The sequence below is a fragment of the Sinocyclocheilus anshuiensis genome, unplaced genomic scaffold, assembly GCF_001515605.1.
Source record: "Sinocyclocheilus anshuiensis isolate Anshui unplaced genomic scaffold, SAMN03320099.WGS_v1.1 scaffold335, whole genome shotgun sequence".
Taxonomy (NCBI): domain Eukaryota; kingdom Metazoa; phylum Chordata; class Actinopteri; order Cypriniformes; family Cyprinidae; genus Sinocyclocheilus; species Sinocyclocheilus anshuiensis.
In genome coordinates this window covers 1,900,521-1,924,047 of record NW_015548239.1, presented here as the reverse complement: position 1 = coordinate 1,924,047, position 23,527 = coordinate 1,900,521, and the positions used below count along the sequence as shown (strand labels likewise).

At 36.6% G+C, this 23,527-nt stretch overlaps 2 protein-coding genes across 4 annotated transcripts in view; both read left to right on the top strand.

The window, feature by feature from the left end:
• Positions 1-5,164, top strand: part of LOC107654887 (mitochondrial fission regulator 1-like) — a 5,946-nt gene extending 782 nt beyond the window's left edge. The window contains exons 1-8 of one of the 3 annotated variants that reach the window (XM_016442199.1): positions 1-54; positions 573-717; positions 812-919; positions 1,370-1,479; positions 1,638-1,849; positions 2,060-2,420; positions 3,790-3,933; positions 4,069-5,164. In XM_016442199.1, the coding sequence (XP_016297685.1) occupies positions 703-717; positions 812-919; positions 1,370-1,479; positions 1,638-1,849; positions 2,060-2,420; positions 3,790-3,901 (918 nt within the window). In that variant the 5' untranslated portion in view covers positions 1-54; positions 573-702 and the 3' untranslated portion in view covers positions 3,902-3,933; positions 4,069-5,164. Of the gene's footprint in view, positions 115-572; positions 718-811; positions 920-1,369; positions 1,480-1,637; positions 1,850-2,059; positions 2,421-3,789; positions 3,934-4,068 lie in introns of all 3 variants that reach the window. The other 2 variants (XM_016442198.1, XM_016442200.1) reach the window with 2 other exon arrangements.
• Positions 5,165-16,401: 11,237 nt separating this feature from the next.
• LOC107654886 (SH3 and cysteine-rich domain-containing protein-like) overlaps positions 16,402-23,527 on the top strand; it is a 25,836-nt gene continuing 18,710 nt past the window's right edge. The window contains exons 1-2 of the mRNA XM_016442196.1: positions 16,402-16,719; positions 21,669-22,027. Coding sequence (XP_016297682.1) covers positions 16,616-16,719; positions 21,669-22,027 — 463 coding nt within the window. The 5' untranslated portion in view covers positions 16,402-16,615. The remainder of the gene's footprint in view (positions 16,720-21,668; positions 22,028-23,527) is intronic.

The following is a 23,527-nucleotide window of genomic DNA, read 5'->3' as shown; positions in this document are numbered from 1 at the left end:
CTAATGGGCTAACAGAACGGGGAGAAAGGAAGCCCGGACGATTCACAACACACAGTAAACCAGAGTAATCTGCACTAGTGCAAAAAAGAAATTGATCTAATCTGACCACGCACAGTATGGCTTATATTTCTTCTAAATGCATAATTAGCAGCTGCACATTATAAGATCGTTTGTTAGCTAATATGCTAAAAGAAGGAATGAGGGTCACAGGACGCCTTTGGTTTGTTTACCTTGTGTACATGATAGGTTTTATTGTATTTATGTTCCCAGTTTGCACTGTTGTTTTTTTGTACCATATCTACCATAATCGCCTGTTCATTTACTTGCCCGTTTTCTTGTTTATTCTTGTACGTATATAGATAAATGATATAATAGAGCGGTTGAGCGTCATAAAACACCTGAGCTACACTTATTTTCCAAACTGTAACAGTATGCAGCAACTGCAAAAACATCATTAACTGTTCTCTTTTATACCGTACATGATTCCTTGACTAGCATTCACATGATTTGCACATGAAGAATAGAATATCTTATCTTTGTTTCTCTTTTTTTTTTTTTTTTCATTTTTCAAGGCAAAGGAACTCTCTTCCCAGATGAACATGTTCAGTGTCCTATAATAATAATAATAATAATAATAATAATAATCGAATCACTACGATACAATCCAAGGCGGTGGTGCTTTCTTTCTTCACTCTCAGCAAAATGGAAACAGAAGCCGTAAGTAGATAAACATCTAAAGAGCCGTTTTATTCATGTACTGTCAATGTTTATATATTTTTAGAATATTTACTTTTGTTTGCTTGCTCTTCAGGAGGTAATCCCTATATGGCAAAATAAACCACATGGATCAACTCGTAGTGTGGTGAGACGAATCGGCTCGACGCTGCCTCTTAAACCTTGTCCCAGGGCTTGTTTCCAGGTATGGGAATAAAAAATTGTTCATATAAACGCACACATACTTTTGTGCACCCAGATAGTTTATGTTGTAAGCTAATCCTCCTAAGCTTTTCCAAAAAGGGTCACACATTGGCTGTTTGTGGTCATTTTTGACCATGTATATTAAAAGTGCAACTTTTAAAAAAATTAAACATAATTCTAAATTTCCCTGAAATAGCAACAATAAAATTATGCTATTCTGTTTTTTTTTAACTGTCTGTCATCTTAAAAATAGCTCTGCATTAGGGTCTTTCATTTCCTATGGCCGTGAACAGCCAAGGTGTGACTTTTTCTTTAAATAACCACTTGGTCTCTTAGTGTTGTTGTTGTTGTTTTAAGTTTTGAACAACTCAGACTGAGGAAACTCTTTCTATAACAAAAACAAAAATGAAATTGGTCAAAAATGACAGAATAGTTTATATGTGTTCTCCAGGAACTCCCAGGCCTTCCATCGATGCGTTCTATGGACGGTCCTTTGGTGCCTACATTGGCAGATATTGCCTGGATTGCAGATGATGAGGAGGAGACATATGCCAGAGTCAGGTAAGTGGTTTGTTGTGCTGGTGCATTTAGTTTCCTCTGAATTTATATTTGACAGGTTTTTAAAAATGGTGCTATGTAAGATATAGAGCAGAATTGAAAATTGTTGGGTCCTCAGATGAAAATGAATTTTAAACCAATGCTGTCCTGCTATTTGTCAGGAGTGACACACGTCCCCTGAGGCATGAGTGGAGGCCAACTCCTCTGCTGGTTATGCACAGGAACTCGTCTGTGCCAAACTTCAGACGCGAAGGCAGGCGAGTCGAGGGTCTGAGGAAACCAGGAGTAACCGCTTTAAACTGCACTACAGCTTTACAGGATGAGCTGAGTCGACTCCGAGCCCAAATCGCCAAGATTGTTGCTTCAGAATCAGGTTGAGTAGTTGACTAAAGCTCATTTAATTATCTATCACTTACAAAACAAACCTCTGACAAAGGTAAGTTAGTAATAAATTGGAATTTGCCTTCAGGCTCAAAATTAATCGCAGACTTGTCTGTGGCACCAGTAATGTAGTCAGTTTGATGTATTTGCTTGTAAAGGTATTGTCTTGTAGTCCCTCATAAAAATGGTTGAACTGTTTCAGATTCGAATCCCATAACCCCTGACCTGCTGTCCCCTGACGACACTAGTGTGGGCTTCTCCATGGCTCATTTTGAGGCAGCTGCTTACCAGCCAGCCCCTACAGCCTCCTTTGTCATCAGTGATGTCACAGAGGAGGAAGAAGAGGAAGAGGATGAAGAGGAGGAGGAGGAGGTGTCAGAGCTAGTGCCTGATCCTATGCCACCAGTTTCCATGACTGCATCTGCAACTTTTGATCTCGATCGCCCTACTATGGACTTCCGAGAGCCAGAGGAGGACACTTTGTCTCTGTCAAAATCAACAAGCTTCGCTGATGTTATGGACATCCTGAAAGACATGAACCGAATGAAGATGAGCAAGGACAGGTGAGTGCAGTTTTTTGTGCTGTTGTTTAGATTTTTATTTTTTTTTAAGTTCATTCTTCTGTAAAGACCTTTTCACAGTACAGCATATATGAGAGGGGAAGTTTTATTAATATTATTACTATGAATGATAATTAAAGGGGTCATATGATGCGATTTCAATTTTTCCTTTCTCTTTGGAGTGTTACAAGCTCTTGGTCCATAAAGAAGATCTGTAAAGTTGCAAAGACTAAAGTCTCAAATCCAAAGAGATATTTTTTATAAAAGTTAAGCGTTAACCACACCTACCTAAAACAGCTGGTTCTAACACGCCCCCACATACCTACGCCAATCACAACGCACTGGATAGCTGGCCAATCACAGCACACCTCGCTTTTTCAGACCGATGATCTTTGTAAAAATCGATGCGTTTCAGAAAGGCGGGGCATAGAGGAGAAACAATAATGTACAGTATGTGGAAAATAATGTGTTTTTTGAACCTTAAACCGCATAAACACATTTCATTACACCAAATACACAAAATAATGTTATTTTTAGCAACATCATATGACCCCTTTAAGTGAATAGTAATGGTATATTAATAATATGCTTTTTGTTGTTATTGTTGTTATTATTATTATTATTGATTTTATTTATTAATATAGTAAATTATGTTGTTGTTTTGGGTGATTAATAATTACAATGATCAGATATATTGATATACTAATAATATTACTATTGACATGTATAATAATTAATAATAATAATAGTTATTGTTATTATAAATATAAATCAACTGTTATCATATTCATATGTATTATGTTAATGTTTATTATTATTATTTTATTTTTATTATATATGAATAATAACAGTGTTAGTAATGGTGTGTTATTTTTGATTGGTTGATATTAATGATTAATATAGTAAATGTTATTGTGTTTTGAGTGTTACATTTATGGTAATAATAATAATTAAAAGTGAATAGTGACATTATCTTTCATTTTTGTTATTCTTTATTATCATTATTCATTTATTAATATAGTATATGATTTTTTGTGTGTTGTATGATTTCATAACAAGATATATTGATATATGATTAATATTATTTCTATGGACTTGATATGTATAATAATAATTATTATTGTTATTATTAGTAGTATAAATAATGTGTTAATGATTATGGTGTATTTATGCCTATTATTTTTTTTATTAATGATCGATTGATTTATATTATTACAAATATAGTAATTAATGTTATTGTGTGTATTAAATGTATGATGATAGTAATACTAATAATTATTATTTTAATGAATAGTCACAGCATATTAATACCTATTGTTGTTTGTTATTATTAATAAATATAGTAAACAATGTTTTGTGTACTTTTATTTAGATATAACCGTGGTTGCACCTCACTAAGGGAAGAAGATTCTGCCTCTCTTATATCTGAAGCATTGAGGAAGAAATTCATTCTGAAGGATGATGACATCAGTGTGAGGAAATAATCAATCATCCAAACCCTCAGCAGACTCTCCATGTAAGACTAAACTGCATGGAGTGCTTTGCTCTTTGGTTTAAAGTTGGAGATTGAGATACAAAACCAAGAGAATAAAACATGGCTGTGAATTTTTTTGTTCTTAAGTCTTATCTTTTTTTCCTACTGGGTCAATAGGCCCGTGTCTGTGGACCATTGCCATGAAAACCCCATAAAGCCTCTGAATAAACTCAATGGAGATCTTCTGCACTACTCAGCGCTCCCACAATGCTGCGCTGTTGTGACATGACTGGAAGAAAAAGAAGCAGTTCTCATCAGTACACACACACACTCCAACTTGCACCGAACGGCCAAGTTTGTAATGTCTGTGTGTGCACACAAGGGTCCATAAGCATAGCCTTTATCAGTGATCGCTGAGCTTTTGTTGTTCCATCATAGATTTTGTGAAATCCAAGCACTACTTCCTGTTTCACCATCATCGTTTTGTTAATTTCAATAGGACAGTTTATCAACAAAGCGTGCAATTTCACACCATATTATTCAAGCCATGAAACCACAGAAGATTCCTGGAGGAGCCCAGTTCCAGTTTGTCGTCTCTAGATGTATAGTTTGGAGCTGTAGAAGTGTTTCTCTTGCCTTACACGTTCTCTTATACTAACCCTGTAATACTTGAAGCCGTTTTGGTGCGTGATCTGATGTTAAAATACTGACATGCATTTGCCTCTATTTAGAGACTAAACAAAAAGACGTTCTTCTATTTAAAGGGTTTTTGTGCGTGTGCATGTGCACTGAAGACTTTGGATTGCATTCACTTGTAATTAGTGCTCTGTGATGTTCCCTTCTACCCTACAGAATTTTGAAGTGTATATTGTGCCAGAAGACTGATGTGGTTCAGCAAATAGTGTAACTTAAGTTTGAATTCATAATGCGTGTGGTTTATCTTCAGGAAGCACATGGGAAACAACTATTTTTGGTTTTTGCTTGTGTCAGGCAGGTTGTAAATGTTTCTGTAAAATCTGAATAGCATGTGTGATGTGGTGTTGGGTGTGACTGTAGCCAGTTTTGAGGACACCTCATGTTTTATATGATGATGAAGGATGCTTTTTTCCTTTTGCAAAGTGTATCAAGAAGATATTTTATGGCTTTTGTGCCATGATCACTCACTAAAGTGGGAATCAAACCCAAAATCTAATTTTTATTTGTTTCACATTCTTGTTTTGACATGCCTGCAGCCAGTTTCCATCTGTCTGACACGTTGCATTAGAAGAGTTTGGTATTTTTAATCCAAAACATTTCTTCTCAAACTCCACAATACTCCAGTGCAGTGAAATGCTTTTAGTATTACTTTTAGTTACTCTCACAACATCATTAAAAGCAATGACTATCTAAAATTAGTTTTGCTAGTTTACAGTACAAGTTATATTCATAAACGAGTCTGTTATCATTGATGCTAATGGGTGAATAGAGCTGTAATATAAACTTTTATATATCATGCGCTGAACATACTAACATATGTTCCTGTACCTGTCTGTAACAGGTAAAATGTTTGTGTGCTGCTCTTTCATTCTGACTGCTGGGTTTCATTTATAGTTTTAACCATAGTAAACACTGCAAGTTTGCTTTGATTCAGGTCAGTCTTGCAGTTCCATGGTTTACCTTAGGAGACAGAAACTTGTGTGTTTGCTTGTTGTCAAATAAGGGAATTCTATTGACTGTTTATGCGTCAGACAGGAAATAAATGGTTTGAAAGCATTAAAAATCATGTATTTTGTTCAATGTAATGACGGTCATCAGCATTCTCTACAGTCTAAGCAAATAAAGCATTTATACTATAGTTCAATACTCGTATTCAGCAAGTATACATTAAATGGATTAACAATGACAGTATAAAGGCATATATATACAAATGTAATGAAAGATTTCAAATAAATCCTGTTCTTAGGAACTTTCTATTAATTAAAGGATCACTGTTAAAGTTTATCATGGTTTCCACAAAAATATTAAGCAGAACAGCTGTTTTCAACATTAATTGAGCACCAAATCAGCAATTTTTTTTAGATTTCTTTTAGAACTTTGAATGATCACGTGACACTGAAGACGGGTATTTTAAAATTACATTAAAATAGAATACATATATTTAAAAATACAATAATTTTCAATGCTTCTTTTGCATTTTTATGTAATCATTTAGCATATGCTTTTAGAAAAACTTAACCAACAATATTAGATGGGCCACAATACTGAATTTGTAGTTCTGCAGTTCATGGTAATAAGTTGCATTATTTATGGTAGTGCTCATAGACAAGGTGTATAGTCAGCCATTTTTAAGGTTATAATGAATTTTTGATGATTTCTCGAGTCTCAAGAATTCCACAGGAAACCACAAATTTCCTCTTAAGATAAACAGTTTATCTTCTGTGACACTGACACTACTATGCCAGCTAGCATTTGAGTTTGGTGTCCTGTCAGGTAAAATGATGAGATCGCTCCACCTCTACTACTGAATCTCCTGCATTTATCAGTGCTCGTGGGGCCTCGCATTACTCTCCAGGGATGCCCGTGACTTCGAAGATTCTAGTTAACCTCCTTTTTTAAATTTTTTCTCAAAGACCTGATTTGATCCAGGCCAGTTTCAGTGTTCAGTCTATTTTCTGTGGCAGTCCTTGGCCTACTTTATTACACCTCACCTCTGGAAAGCAGATTCTGTCTATTTTTGATCGGAGAGGATTTTTAGACGTCTGTGGAGATTTTGTTTAATAGAGTCCAGTGACACAGTGGCGTTGTTTGAGACTATAAATATTGACCTTTGTGTGACATTGACACACTAATTTAGCCTGTTGCTCAAAAGTTTTAAGATCATTTCCCGGCTGCTAAATCTACATGTTGAAACATGTTTACATTTTAATAGTGGTCAAATTCGATTCATTTCAGGTTTTGTAATGTTGCTTAGAGGAAAGTTGTCAGACCAGCTCCTATGTATTACTGAACAATACAATAAATCTCTGTCAGACTGAACAGCTTATGAGGAGAACCACAAATAAAGCATCTTTTTTTTCTTTACTTCAGTCACCAGAAACACATTTGTGATCCGTTTTAAGACCAGAGTGTTTTATGTCTGACCTGTCTTCAGTATCAGATGAGTAGTTTGTGACTGAAGCGGTCTCATGTTGCCAATGGAGTCGTTTTCACCCATAATGAGCTGGTGATTCAACATTAAAACATACCTGAAGCACAGTCTCCATGGTTTAAATTGGAGCTTGACTCCAAGAATACAAACCAATAAAACGATTTCCTTAATAACAAAATGGGGTCTGAATTCTGGCGTGCATCTTTTATGCATTTAAATGTGGCAGTAGTGGCACAGAGGCCTATGTAAGTAATGTAATGGGCCCAGAAGAAAAGACACAAAAATGTCCTAGGCGCATTCTGTATGAAAAATGTAGAAGTCTTCAATAATACATTTTGCATTTTTGAACTGTTCAGAAAGGCTCTTTTATGGTTGCACATTGCAAGATGTCATCAATGGAAGAGTTTCTTCACCGAGAAACACAGATGTATGTTTGCTCATGTGAACTGATGGCCTGGTCGAGACTTTTAGACCTCAAAAAATTAAGTCTGTTTTATAGTTTCCCATGATGCTCTCCTTATATGTTTTTTTCCCGTTTTTCTTTTTTCAAAGACTTGCATCATACACAGTGATTAATTTTTCACGATCTGTGAAATTACAAAAATATTTTTTGTTGAAGATTAAATGGGTTTGAAAATATAATGTTTGCGTATACAGAGGGGTCCAAAGTCTGAGGATTTTTGATTTAAAGGTGCTGTATGTAGGATTGACACCGAGTGGTTGAACTAGGTATTGCAGTCCAAATTCAAAATATTGGAGAGGGTTTTTTCACCCCCTCCTCCTCAGACTTGACGCACACGCAGGTTGCCAGATTGACGACAGCAACAAGAACGAGCGCACTTGACGATGAATGAAATGAAATACGCTGTGTTTTCCGCCAACTGGCAACCCAGGGCCCCGAAATACAATTGGGTAAACTGGCAGTGGGCGGGTTTCACAAACCAAAACAGAGACCGACATTCCGGCCCGGAACGTAAGCATTGTTTTTCAGATAAACAAGTATGTTAACTTAGCATATTTCTTAAATATCTGCAAACATATTATGGTATTTTTATGCTTTAGTAGAGTCAAAAAACTTACATACAGCACCTTTAAAATCTTATTTAAAATCCAATTTAAACCTGTAAATAAACAGAACGTTTAATGATTATGTGCAAATATCTAAGATGCTTCAATATTTCTAGGTCTTTAAACAAATCAGTTTATTTCCTTGACACAGTAAACTCCTTTGTACAGACAGTCAGGAGTTATTCCTCCATTGATGCACAAGATGTTCTTTGCATCTCAAATCATGCTGGAGAACATTGGGACTTTGAGCTTGAGCGCAAATGTCATTAAAGCAAGTTGAAAACAAACCAATTAATAAGTTTCTTTTATTTGTAATATTTATTTAAATATAATTTTATTATACTTTTCGTTTTTTTATTACTGTTTTTTTTTAATTAATTAACTATTAAAGCATTTTCACAGAAGCAATTTCACTAGTGATCTCATACTTTTTACCCTGAAGTAATCTTTGTGTTTCAGATTGCAGTAACCTGCACAAACAATTTTCTTTGCTAACATTCACACAAAACACACTTGTCAGTCCTGCAACCTTACAGCTGCACAAGGTTTAATCCTTGCATGCTTGAATCCTAGGTGTTTTATCTATATCCCTGACTGTGAATGGCCTTGTAGACACTGGTGCATCAAAAACACTGAACACAATCAGTGCAAACATGTTCTTTTTGTGAATCGGCGGAGAATTGTTGCCACGCACAAATGTGATGTATTTGTTTCTCATGATGCATCACTAGACATGACGATAAAGAGGTTAGTCTTCTGCTCTAAATAGAACGATAAACACTCTTTGTCTTTCAAAGCTTTCCAAGTGTGGTTCAGCTGATATGTGTTTGATGCGGAGGTGTGTGTTACATTGGGAGATATCAACAGTCTCAGACGGGTTTGTCTTGTGCACAAAATAGAAACGATAAACACTTTGGCTTTCAAAGCATTCCAAGTGTGTTGTTAGCAGATATGTGTTTGATGTGGAGGTGTGTGTTATATTAAGCGACGTCAACAGTCCCAGACAGTGTTTGGAAAACATACTATATGTCCTAGTTTCACAGGTCTGTGATTTATTGGACAGTGTTCTGAGCTTGATACTGTTTTTTTTCTTGCCTTTAATAAACACATACATCAAAATTTGACTCTCACACCTTTTGTAGTCAGTTGCATGATTAAACCTCCTTTCATCCTTGAATTCAGCCATCTGCCTCCACCCATGCATCTGAGGAAGAAGGAGAGACAGACGGAGAGGGTGAAAACAAACTAGGTGATTTTCTTGGCATGTTATTATGAATTACTGGCTTCGAGATTTTTATTGTTCGTGATCAAGTTTTGAAAACAACGAACAGCTCTAGAAGATCAAAGCTTGCCGTGAAGCTTCAAGCTGATCTGATTTTTGGATGGCATCATCAAGTGCCTACTGAAAGTGTCACATTTATCTGCCCTCTTTCAGGGTATCAGAGGGAGAGATATTGGCATCATTTCACAATGGGTATTTTTGCTTTTCTAGAGCAAAGGAGGGAATGGAAGAGGTTGGATTTGGGATTTTAACATAATGCAGGGTGAATTCAAACCTATACAGACCTATACTTAACATGAAAAAGTTGTTTTCTCGTTATAACAACTTTTTTATTTGATTTGGTGACATAACTACTGCTTTAATTATTCAGAAACTCAATGATATTTGTGTATTTTTAATTGTTTTATTTTATTAATCTACGGTTAGTGCTGCTGTCGGATAATGGGTCGATAATGTCAAGAAAACAACTTTTTTTATGTCGAGATCATGAGAAAATTGAGTCATGATAACGAAAAACAACTTAAGTCGTGATCACGAGAAAACAAGAAAACTAATAATAATCCATGGCCTTTTAGGGCCTCCATAATCCCATGTCCCTATGAGAACACAACACTTATTTGACTTTTGCATGTGCATTAGCTGTCCATCCACTCAAACAAATCATATAAAGAAAGGAGTTGGCAAAGCAAATTTTCATTTTGTTCTCTAAGCTTTGCCTTTCACCATATGGACCTACATTAATACAGAATAAAATAAATGTAAAAAAATGTGTATGAAATAAAATATTAATTGCAATAAAATTTGTTTAGTCAGCTTCATTTGTTTAAGCAGTTTATTTTAAATGACACTTCATCATCTGATATATATTTTCCAATCTGCTATAAAATCACAGACTGTTTTGTGAGTCAGTCTTTCCATTAGAGCTGACAGCTGTGCTTTCCTCTTAAAATAAATAAATAAATAATAAAATAAAAAAATTCAGACTGAAAATGCAACAAAACATTCAAGCAATAGTCATAATCATTATGTACTTGTGCCCAGAGTCACCCACTCAGTTCCTTCATATACTCACATACGCAGTACTCAGTGCTACCCTCTGTCTTTATGTACCAGTGATGAAATAGATGCAAAACATTTGAAATATTTACATGTCTAAGTACATTCTAGAAAACTCTTAGCACATGGCATCCTCCTGTGAAATATTATGTGAACTGTAAACCAGGCTTCACATGCAAACTGACTTACCGAATCAGAAATTTCACAAGCATGTCAAGTAATACAAAACCTAAAACTCTGCTAAGCTGCAACATAAAATTGTGTTGCAGTGCATCTGCTCTGAAGCTAGACAGTCCAGATCAACAGTTCAAACTTGATTAACACTATATGGCATTGGTTCAGCCTGCATCAGGACTGCATAAAGTTTTCCAATAACTGCTGTGTCAACCGTAACGATACATTTAATTCAGATAAATTATGCTTTTGGAGAAGTGACATGTGAAGTACACAGAATAATTACTGAGACTCTTTCCATTAGACATTGTGAAACAGAATCGGAAAAGGTCTATGAGAAAAGGTGGATAAATCAATTGGAAAATCAGATGGAAATGTGTTTATCTCCTTGACCGAAAAAATTAGATTTTGTGTATATGTTTTTCTTTTTCTTCTTTCCTTCTTTCTTTCCTCTTTTTGCAATTTTATTTTAGATTAGAATGAAATTATTTTAATAACAACTGGAAGTTTGCTGGATTATGGATGATGGCTACATGAATAACAGATTTCATTTTTAATCCATATGAGCCATTCCCGATCAGCCTTATCCAACCTCTGTGCTATTTATTCCTCTGTAGACCCTCAGAGCTGCACAATATTTCACAGGAAGCAAAATAAAACCAGGAATTACAGTCTAATTCCGAACGCATTATGTTTACAGTCATGTTGTGCCATTAATGAACCAACTTGGGGTCTCGATCTCATCTGCGCTAACAAAACAGAGCGATCTTACAGTCAGTCTAGGGGCCTGTTGGATTCTGACGTATTAGCCCATGCCTTTTAGAGGCATATTAGATAACAAATACACAAAATAAATGTATTAACAAGTCAGAATACACTAAACCGCTCCTGGGGGATCCCAACTATCAGAGTGTAGCTTGTTTCTAAAGGCTAAAGTGCACTGTGGGTTAAAAGCAACCCGAACTGCACAGGTGGTTGCAAGCTGTTGCATATGTGCATGGATGCAAGTTTGTGAATAAGCCTCTGCCAAGAACATATGTGTGTGACAGAAAGGATGTCCCTCTGGTAGACACACAGCACGCTGTTTTTAGCTCCAGTCTCATTAGCGATGGCCTGAACAAGCAGAGCGGTCTTAGGGGTTCATTGTGCGTCAGAGTACCACTCACGCTCCCCAGACGGGAGGAAATATCGTTCTTCACTCCCTGCAACTCAATGCACCGAACAGGAAATTATGTGCTTCATTAAGGTGCTTTGATGATACAAATGACAAAACAGTTGAGAGACAAACATATGCACTTCCAGGTTCAGCAGATCATAGATTCATTTTTTACTATTAAAGTTGAGCTACTAAGATGACAGCTTAAAGACTTGAGGTAAATTATGAACAATTTAAAAACTAAACTAAACGACATAGTATTTTCATTTACATAAGTATTTTGCCCCATTCATTTTTCCCACAGTGATTTAAAAAAAGTCTTAGTTTTAAGGGTTATCAGTCATGAAGCAAATCAACCAGCTATGAAGCGAATCACATTACAAACGTTGATTTGATGCAAAAAACATTTTTTTTTTAAATCTGACAAAGATAAAGGTACAAGACTGTGTACTTAACAGCTTTGATGAGGGAAGTAACTACAATCCCATGAAGCATTGTGAATGACAGTCAAATTAAAAGCAATGGGGAAATATAAAACTATTAATTTAAAGATGTTGATTATATATATAAACAATATATTTTACATTTATTACAAAATATGCATACATATACAAAAAATTCAGTAGCGTAGGGAGATTGAATGGCATGAATGTGATTTTTACTTCTAAATCTGACTGTTGCACTCTATTGTAGCTCCAAAATGTAAGGCCCAGGGCACAAACATCACAAGCCCACATGTATATGCAAGCAGTCTGAAAACATATAGCACATTCCCGAGTTTTCCTGCTGTTCCGACTCTCTAACAGTGGTACTAGAGGACCCTGTTCACTGTGTGGGCATCTTGTTTTGGGTTCATATTGAGTTCAGCTTAACATCTAAACTGTTTAATTTCATGTTCTTTGTGAAACAAGTTGCTCACAACATGTGTGAAGTCATTATTTTGTTAATCTCCAAAAACAGTAATTTATGCTAGGGAATTTTTGACAATTGCAGAAAGGAATCACTGTATGGTCCATCAAATCAACAGACCTTTTGACTATTTTGTCTCTTACACTGTCGTGGGTCAATGAGTCCACCGAACTAGCACCCTCTGGTGGAGCCAGTAATACCTGCTCTGTCTTCGAACTGTCTTTCTCATTTGACGATCTCATCTACGCACAGGATAGACCTTCACCTGCTTTAGAGGATATGGTGTGTTGGGGTTGTTGTATTGTGTGTTCAGCTTCTTTAACTGTGTGTCGGGGATGTTTTGTTGTTTATTTAGGTTTTTATTGTTCATTGGAATTGCATTGTGCACTGAGGCCGTTGGATTGTGTATTGGGCTTGTGTTGTAGAGATGTTTGTGGCTGAGCAGCTGTTGTTTTGGCAGTATTGGTCTTTTTCTAACTGGATCTTCAAATTTTGTGCTTTTTTAAAATAGTTTTTACCCTTATGTTTACCTTCATAAAACTATATCAAACTGTTGCACACAGAATTTGCATTTTTGTGCTCTGCTGGCATCTGGATATGCGTGTGGCGTTTAATATTTGAAAATTTACCTTAAAATGTCTTAGTTTCTGCTCTCTACTTTGATATAGTTTCATCCAGAAGTGTTTAGAACTGGAGCATGGCGACCTGTTTATCTCTCAGCCCTGGTGAAAACGATTAGAGTAAAATGTCATTACTTGCAGAGGTGTATGTGTGTTGTGTGTGTGTGTGCTTTCCCTTGAAGGCATTTTAAGAAATGTTTGTGACTCCATGATTCATGTGGAGCTTTGAACTGAACAGATGGAAAATCCCGAAAGCAGTTTCATCACACTCTTACACTGAGACTTTAAGATTTCCCTCTGTCTTTGTTTCAACAGTAGATGGAGGGAGAGTGATTGTTCATTGAGGCTGTGCACTGAACTGGCATGAAATCCAAGTAAATGACCATAATTTTGTACGTCACATTAAACTGATTTGAGGATGAGGAACATCAAGTACGATATTCAAGAGTGTGATCAGATCATTAGGATAACAGATCAGAACATGAAGATACTGTACTCATCAGACTATTGAGATACTGTACAGATCATCTCCTGTTTTATGCTGTCACACCTTATGTGGGATGCCATTAAATATTCAGTGTCGTAGTGGATTCAGTCTATCTGTTTGTCTCTCTCTCTCTCTGTTTATGTTGAGTCATCTGACAAACAAGCAGCGAGTGCAATTACCTCAGTCCATTATTCAGATGCTAAACTTAGCAGGGATCAGAAGTAAAACAGATGACAAGAAAATATATTGTTGAATCCATATATAACGTGAGCCATAGTTATATTTAGAGCCAGATCAACACTATTTTAAGGTAATCGCTCAGTAGGAAGTGTATAGATCAAAAAGCAGTTATTTATGCTTGGATATCTGATTGATTCTAAGCCATTTAATTTTCAAAGTAATGCCAAATCAGTCTCTGATCACTTTGTTTGTATAGACTCATCACTGGGGAAAATGTTTGAGCAGTGATTTCATGTCATATTGTAACCAACAGATGAAACATTTATTTTAGACTGAGGAGAAATTTGCTGAAAGAGAGACTGAAGCGTGTTCACAGCTGATGTGATTCATTAGTCTGAAAAGTACATCATGATTCTCTGAGTAATGTTTGATTGAGAAATGATTGAAGAAGTGCTAGATTTCCTCCGTCTAAAATGGGCTTATTATTCTAGAATTGATCTGACCTTGCTGTGATTGGCAAAACCTATGAAGGACTAAACTAATTAACTCGCATAAAAATACTCAAATACAAATATTCATGACATTCATGACCATTACCATTCATTGACCATGCTATGGTTGTACTGAGCCAAGTACAACGATAATTTAACCGTCCTCTCGATTGAGATAAACTCGCAACCTTGTTACTTTTATTGCAAATCAGCTTATAAAAATGTGTCTGGCATATTTGGCCTATTAAGATATTTGAGATTTAACAGCAGTCAGATTAAAACAGATTACACTTGAAATTTCCAGGAGAAGATGATGCTGGTAAATACTGGTGTCACTGTGCGAGATCTTGAACTAACTAATAGAGTAAAACCCTTCTGTCCTCCATAATTAAGACCCTGCTTTCCTTTCCCGTGGCCTTCACTCCTCTTCTGCAGCTGGGGGTGAAAATTACAGCCCTTTCTCGCTCTCTTCCACTGCTCTCATATTTTTTCTCTCATATAAATGGGATGCCATCTGTTGCCATCACAACTGAAGGATATATATTTTTTTCTACATCGGATGTCACTGTAACACATTACATTGGTCATTCTTGCTTATTTCGTCGCCAAATCTGTGAAAATAAATGATGGGATTAACTGGATTTGACACAGGAGATTTCTAGAATGCATGAAAACGGCAGAATGTTTGTGAGCCCTGGATCCAACAGCTCATAGGATATTGATGTAGAAGAATCTCTCACATATGGTGAGACTAATTAAATAATGATGGGAATTAATCAGACCAACAACCTTGACAAAACAGAATGTGATGCGTTTTAAACGATATTTACAATATACAAAACTCCTGGATGCTCCAAACTGTTGCATCTGGTGTGTTTACACAGCAGAGTTAAGGCTGCTCTGAGCAGGCTCTGTGGCCAATTTACCAATTAAAAGCAGAATGCCATAAATGTACAGTTTTCACATTAGATCCATGTATACGAGAAGTTGAGAGTTCCGTCAATACACAGATACACTACTCCACGGTCGTCTGTCCATTGAATGCATATATTTTTTATTGTTGTAACGCAAAGCGCTCTAGCGGACTAACTGTTACTGTTACAATGGTTACCTCCTTAGGCGAACGCAAATAAAGCAATAAGCCCCAAGAAGCCGTGGTTTACAGTGAATTTATAACAGCTAAGGGGCTTTGTTAAACCCCCTTAGCTGTTATAAATTCACTGTAAATCACGGCTTCACAGGGCTTATTGCTTTTATAAAACGGTTATCCCATATACGTAGTAAGGTTTCACAGAATAAAACAGAGCAAATAAAGTGTAATGATATAAATAAAAACAGTATTCTTCCACCAAACAATGTAGTTCCTCAGAAACAGTTGTGGTTCCAACAAAGTGGTTGCAGAGCAACACACAGAAGTAAACAAAGGTGTATGTTTGTAGAGTAATTTACAACAGCTTTGAACGCGGCTCAACCAATCAGAATCAAGGACCAGAACTATCCGTTTTATAATTCTCAATTTACCTCACTCTGAATAAACTTGCAATCGAAAGGTGCATCCCAAATGACACACTGTACACTATGCACTTATACGCCTTTTTTTTGACACATCCAAGCTTAAGAATACATCTTTTGACACTCACAAGCTTTTGTTTAGAATTTCTTAAAAATGTAAACCTTAATTGGGAGCCAGATCCTCCCCAGACCCCCTATAAATTGCACTCTAGATACAATTCAATCCAGAAATAGAAGGGAAAAAAAACAGTAGCACTAACCATTAACACTATTATTTTTAGATTCACATTTATAGGATGAACGTGAACAATAAGAATAGAGGTGACAACAGCCAGTCTGATCACTGAAAAAAAGGATGGGAATTAATCAGATCTAAACTCCTCCTATAGCGGAGTCTGATTGGCTGATCCACAGTCTGACAGTCAGATATAGTCAATCTGCTGGACAGTACTGACTCTAATGAAGTGAGTTCATCTCGAGCGGACTGCGTCTCTACTATGCAATGTACAAACTGATGGAAAGTCGATAGACCAGTGCGATATTGTAGACCATTTATTCGCAGCGCATCCGGCAGTTTAGAACTTCCAGCTCAACGCAACATGTAGAGCGCGGCTGGTGCCCAGACGTACCCGACAGACTGGTGCGGTTTAACTGTTATCAACATGATTCCGCCAGCGAACATGATTCAGGAGGACACGATGGGCAAGGAGAACGAACGGGACCACCGTGAGCCCCAGTCACCCACATCCATCAGCCAGCAGGAATCTCAAAAAAAAAAAAAAAAAAACACAACAAACCGACAGAGATTTATATAGTGCGCAGTTCACGCGTCCTTTTCCACTTTTACTGTTACAGAGACCGCGGAGTGTTGTGACATGTTTTAGCGTCTGTTTTTGCCGCTGTATGTCTCAAACTTTGATATAATATTAAGTTACTCGTCTGCTGCAAATTAAAGTAGTTGTAGGCTATCACTTACCGTTGTGTGAAGTGTGGTCGTCAAATACAAAGAGTGACGCTGTTACAGATGGTGTAACATTACGGAGGGGCGTGCTAACAGTAGTTGCAAACGGGTGTTTTACATTTAGTGCATGAATTTATTATAGTAGGCTAAACAGATTTACTTGTTTAAATAATTGTTATGCCACCCCATCAACTTGCTCAACCTTGTTTTATTTAAAGTAATTTATTTCAAAATGGTGAACAAATAAGTAACATTTTGATTTATTAAAGCAAAATAGCGAATTAGATGGTAAACAAATATAAATGGGCCTATATAAAACAATAGGCTAACAAAAACAACAGATGGTTCAGATGGTACCAGTTCTGTCATTTTAAAATTCTCTAACATGACATTTTAAGACATGGGTGAAATTTTACTTTCTTAGGCTACCTCTTTTTGTCATGTAAATCCTTTTCAATTTTCACACAGTAATTTTCTACTTGAACACTTGTATCTTATTTCTAAACGGTGTTCTTAGCTCACCATGTATTACAACAACACTCCTCTGTCTCTCAAACTGTCCAGTTTTGTTAGGTGTTCACCTGTCCTGTGAAATGAAATATTTGACTCAATTGATCTTTGATCATTTTAAATTGTAAAGCATCTGTTACTTATGTCTAACAGTAACATTGTGCACAACATAATCCAAATTCAGAAACAACCCCGCACTGGCAATTTTATAGTAAATTGTTTGTTTACTATAGGGCTCATAGGAGTCCTAATTAAAGTTAGCATTGCAAAGGGACATTTGTGAAATTGATACTAAATATGTGATACAAATTTTTTTTCCAGTTCAACCTTGATGTGTTGTGTATGATTTAAGATCTGATGTGTGAGGTTGTAGCGGGTGGTGTTTTGTCACATTGGCGCTGAGTTTGAGCTCATCTGTTTTTCTGGGTCATCTGTGGCCCAGAGTTCTACATTCAGCCCTCAAATGTTGGGCAGGTCACTGTGCTTTTAGAGCTCAATGCCAGTTGGGAATTTTGTATATTTATTGTCTTTAAATCAGAAGAGATTAAATGCTGCAAGATAGTAGTGCTTTATTTATTTATGTAGTTATTCAGAAACTGATTCATTATTTAGATTTACTTTGTGTCACTCCCCTCCTCCCCATAAATGCCGTTTCGGTCAAACTGTGTCTGAGTGTGAAAGTTTTAAATTTGTACATTATCCATGGCATTATGGTGTTAAATATTGCCTTCACTCATTGGAGGTGTCTTGAGGGATTTGTGTGTAATTGAGAGCTGTTACTTTGAGCAGTGGGATCACTTACAATTTGATGTTATTTACTGAAGCCCTGTGGAAATGTTTTTAATCAGATCATAAGTTAAGATAATTTTTTTTATTGTTTGAAAAAGGAAAATTCTTTTTGAAATGGAAAGAATCTGAAACCACATTATATTTGATTTATGACCAAAGGTTAGTTTTCAAATCAGTTCTTTTGGATGTCAATTGCAGAATTCACTCGAGAATATGCCAACTAAGGATGAAATGGACTGCTAAAAAATGAATGCAAAATGAAAAAATATATTCATAACCATCCTGCAGGGTTTTACATCCCTTGTTTGAACCTTTTTCTAGAATAATAATGAAGATATTACTTCTAGAGAAGAATTGGGCACAATAATCAGAGAATTTCATCATCATCAGGGATTTTATTTGCTAATCTATCAAGCATTTCAGAGCTAAATTACTAAACCAAGATCTGGCTATATCTGTCCCAATTAACATATTCATGACCACATGGCACCTTCAACTGATCCAGGAACACCTTTTATGACTAAAACCCAAAGTGAAGTTTAATCTGTCAGTGCTTCTGTTCTCCACTTTGTCTGATTGCTTTGTGTTCATTTGTGTTTGATGAGATAAAAATGTGTTATGAGTAAAGCAGGCCTAATAAAATGTCCCTCTTCCCTCTTTCTCTAAAGACAGCAATCTTGTGCTGAAAAATACCTGACTTCCACCTTAATCAGCTCCATATCTCAGAGTCGTCCTTCAGGGTAGAGCAGGACACTCATTTGGTGCTGACAGCAGCAGAATTGATTTCTAATAGATGTTATAAGATTAGAGATTTTCTGGCAGAACTGGTCATTATTTTTTGGAAGAGGTACTTTCAGTGCATTTCTAATTCAAACCTTCATATCCTATGTGAAATTTCTTGAAATTATCTGGTTGGTCTTTTATTTTAGGTCATATTTCCCGCATTAATCAATTTTAATCTGTGCAAAAGGGAATATGTTGACCGTTATATTACTTAATTTCTAATATGTGAGGAACCTGACCTCAAAATCTCAAAATGACAACCCAGACATGTACATGTTCAAGCAGTAGTCTCAGGCATTGCTTTTTGTGTGTGTGTGTGTGTGTGTGTGTGTGTGTTCCTGTTTGATTAATTTTATTGTAACTGCCAGGCATAGTGAGACTTGAACTAAGGCAGTGTTTTTTGTTGATGGCCTGTTGTTTACAGTTAGTTCTGCCACAAAGCAAGTGCCTTGTAAATGTCAGTAAATATTAAAACCATTTTGTAACCAACAGCATTTGCAACTTAACTCATTTGATGTAATTTACAGGGATTTCAGGTGGAAGAGCTGCTTGTAGGGGACTTTGTCTGTAAGTTGACCGTGAACTATGAGCGCTGATGGACAGGAGCGGTGAGGGAGGGACTAATTGATCAACCACTCTCTGTTGGCCATCAGAGATCAATAGGTCATCATCATACACAAGCATGCAGCTCACTAAACACATTGCACTGATTCGCTTTTCTGATTGGTGGAGACATAATGTGAGAAGATTGTCCAAGTGGGCAATATGCCCCTCTCACACACACATATACATCTAAAAAAAAAAAAAACATACACCCATAGAGCCCCCACCAGAAAGATAGCCAAAGGCTGTTAGGCCAGCAAATCGAACCGTCACTTGCATGATCCGGCCAGTTCTGCAATGGCACTAAACCTTACATTTGTTTATCTTGTACATGTTTTTATGTCTTGCAAACTTAAACAGTTGGTTTTCTGATGGAAGCCAGAAGTTGACTTTAAAGGATCAGTAACCATGGGCTGAAAATTATAAACCAATTATATAATAATTTGCTTTATGTCATTGTTTTCCAGCTAAAGTGTGTTTATGAATTCATTGCTGTCTTGGCGTTATCTATTAGTGCAATATAATTTTCAGCTATTACTTAATTTTATAGAATTTTGTATTTTATTTTAAAAAGTAATTTTATTTGTGGAAAAACTATAAATATTTAGCACATAAAATATTTTGCTGATATAAAATAATTGGACTAATTTTCATATATATATATATATATATATGAATCTCACACACACACACAATAATACAATTTTATAGAAAAATGTATTTACATTTTTTTCCTTTGTATGGTGAGCAGTGGAAATGTTGGCAAAGTAAAAAATCGTAAAATCATAAGAAATTCTTACTCTTTGAATCCTGCACACAATAACATTTTTAGATTTGTGGTTGACCAGCAGGGCCATCTTTAGCTGATGCGGGGCCCGGTGCGATGTAGGGACCATGTCCCCATTCCGGTTGGGGGATTTGGTGTCCCCCTCAGTCCGTTCACGATTGCATTCCGGAGGGGGGGGAGGGGGGCCCTCATTTGCACCCCGCAAAGGATGGCCCTGTTGACCAGTATATATATTTTTAAACTATTATATGTGACCCTGGACCACAAAACCAGTCATAAGGGTCCATTTTTTGAAATTGAGATTTGAACATCATCTGAAAGCTGAATAAATAAGCTTTCCATTGATGTATGGTTTGTTAGGATAGGACAATATTTGGCCGAGAGATACAACTATTTGTAAATCTGGAATCTGAGGGTGCAAAAAAATCTAAATATTGAGAAAATCGCCTTTAAAGTTGTCCAAATGAAGTCCTTAGCAATGCATATTACTAATGATAATAAATTTGATATATTTACGGTAGGAAATTTACAAAATATCTTCATGGAACATGATCTTTACTTAATATCCTAATGATTTTGGCATAAAAGAAAAATCTATAATTTTGACCCATACAATCAATGTATTGTTGGCTATTGTTACAAATATACCCGTGCAACTTATGACTGGTTTTGTGGTCCAGGGTCACATATTTGCTCTCCCCAATCCTAAATATGTGGTCTGTTGAGGTGCATGACAACCCTTGTCTAATCTTTAGTAATGGGCACTTTTTATTTTTATTCAAATTTGAATAGCATTCCTGTGCACAGTACTTGGGGAAGTAGTGCAAGTTGCTGTGGCCTAGAGGACATTTTTAGTAGGCAAAGATGGTCCTGGTGGGTGTTGTCAGCTAATTTAGAGGGCTGTCAGTGTATGACTGACATCATGGGTAATGTGCACCGCACAAAGAGGTTACGTACCAAGAGACATGACAGCCCATCTTTCTCTCCATGTCCTCTTTTCTCTTTCATTAAGCCTTTTGATGCTTAGTGAGTTAGATGAACACAAATAATCTGTAATTTTAGCCTTGTTGAGTTGGGTTAACATATGATGGCTGGAGAGATCGTATAATCATCTGGAGGTTGTTTTAGTGAGAATGCCCTCATTTGACACCTGCCAAGCATCAGAAATCACCCACTCACAGAGTTTAATGCTCTGGGGGCTGTTTTTTATGCCATATGGGGTTGAGCATTTGTCTAAATCAGATGGTAATAGATGCATTTTGTACTCTGTTTTATGTTTATTTCAGCTGCAGAGGCTAAAGCGTTCACTGTCCTTCAAGACCAAGAGTCTTCGCAGCAAAAGTGCCGATAATTTTTTCCAACGGCCCATCGAGGATGTGAAGTTTCAAACCGAACTGCTCTCGGATGTCAGCAGCAGCACAGGTCATCTGAGCATCATCGGTGTGTCTGTCTCAGCCTCCCCAGCGATGTCCCTTCCTCCACCACCCCCTCCACTGCCCACCATCATCCCGGGCAACCTGCCCATCACAATCTGTTCTCCATCCCGCGCCCCCCGCCCGGCGGACCCCAACGCACACACCTTTCTAGAGCACATCTTCAAGAAGCCCCATTTTTGTGATGTCTGCAACCACATGATTGTAGGTAAGAGGACGTGTTTTATCTTTGTGACTGACGACAGCTTTGCAATCTCATTACACAGGAAATGCACGAACAAAGCTGTGTTTGTGTTTTAGACAAAGGAGCCTATTTTGATCTCTAACATAATGATTATAGATTAGATGACTGAACACTTAATCTAAAATATTCTATTACCCATCTGCTGTCCGGCCACCAGACACTAATGTTTTGTTACTATGATTTGACCATTTAGAGAGCAGTGAACAATGATAGAGTGGCACGACGTAATGAGTTAAAGACTCCATGAGATAAAAATCGAAGTATTATGGCTGTTAGTCAATGTCTATTAGATTTGAGGTCATATGTGAGTGCACTCCTAAAAGCTGACCAAACGTGGCACATATACTCTACTGTTCACTGATTTGTGGTCTGTAAGATTTTTTTATGTTTTTTGAAAGAAATGCTCTTATGCTCACCAAGGCTGCATTTATTTGTTTAAAAATACAGTACAAATAGTAATGTGTACAATAAAAATACTCTTTTGTATTTTAGTATATTCTAAAATGTAATTTATTCTTGTGATGGCAAAGTTGAATTTCAGCAGCCATTGCTCCAGTCTTCAGTGTCACATGATCCTTCAGAAATCATTCTAATATGCTGATATGGTGCTAAATAATTTTTTTAAATTATTATTATCAGTGTTGAAAAGAGTTGTGCTGCTTAATGTTTTTGTATACAACATCTTTACTGTCACTTTTGACCAATTTAATGGATCTTTGCTGAATATATGTTTTTTAAAATCTTACTTACCCCAAGGTTTTTTTATTCTTTGGAAATTGATTTAAAAATATTGACGACTCCTTTTGAATGCTGCTGTTTAGAAGTCTTTGTCCGAGTTAGAATAAAATTATAGCAAAACATGTTTCTGCAGGGCTGTGGCCATTTAAACAAAAAAGACAAGTCCCACCCACATGTCCTGTTTCAATATAAGTGCATCAAAATAGTACAGAGAAGTGACTTTATATTAGGGATGCACCCGGTATCGGGCCCGATACTGAGCTCCTGTACTCGTACTCGTTAAAATGCACCGATACCAAACGCCGATACCACACAGCATGTGATAAGCGCCATATTCAAACAAAGAAACACCGACAACAGAACAACAGACAGCAGAAAGGAGTTAAGGATGTCTACTACGAAGTATATGTATGCAATGAATATAATGTTAAACATTCAGTATTAACGCCTGTATAGCTGATGTGCGCGAGCTGATAAACAAAGCACGCTGAGTGGATTGAGCGCGCGGCGGCGCAGATGCACGAGCTTGTCGAGTTAATATATCTTTCTCACAGACATCACTGGAAAGTTTGTAGTTCGGTCGGATATGTAAAAAACAAGTAAGTAAAACAATGCACAAGTTACTTAACGGTATGGAGAGGGAGAGAGAGAGCGCGCGCAATTCTGTTGTGTGATCTTTGATGTTCACTCACTTAGCACACGCATCATTTGGATTAAAACTAAATC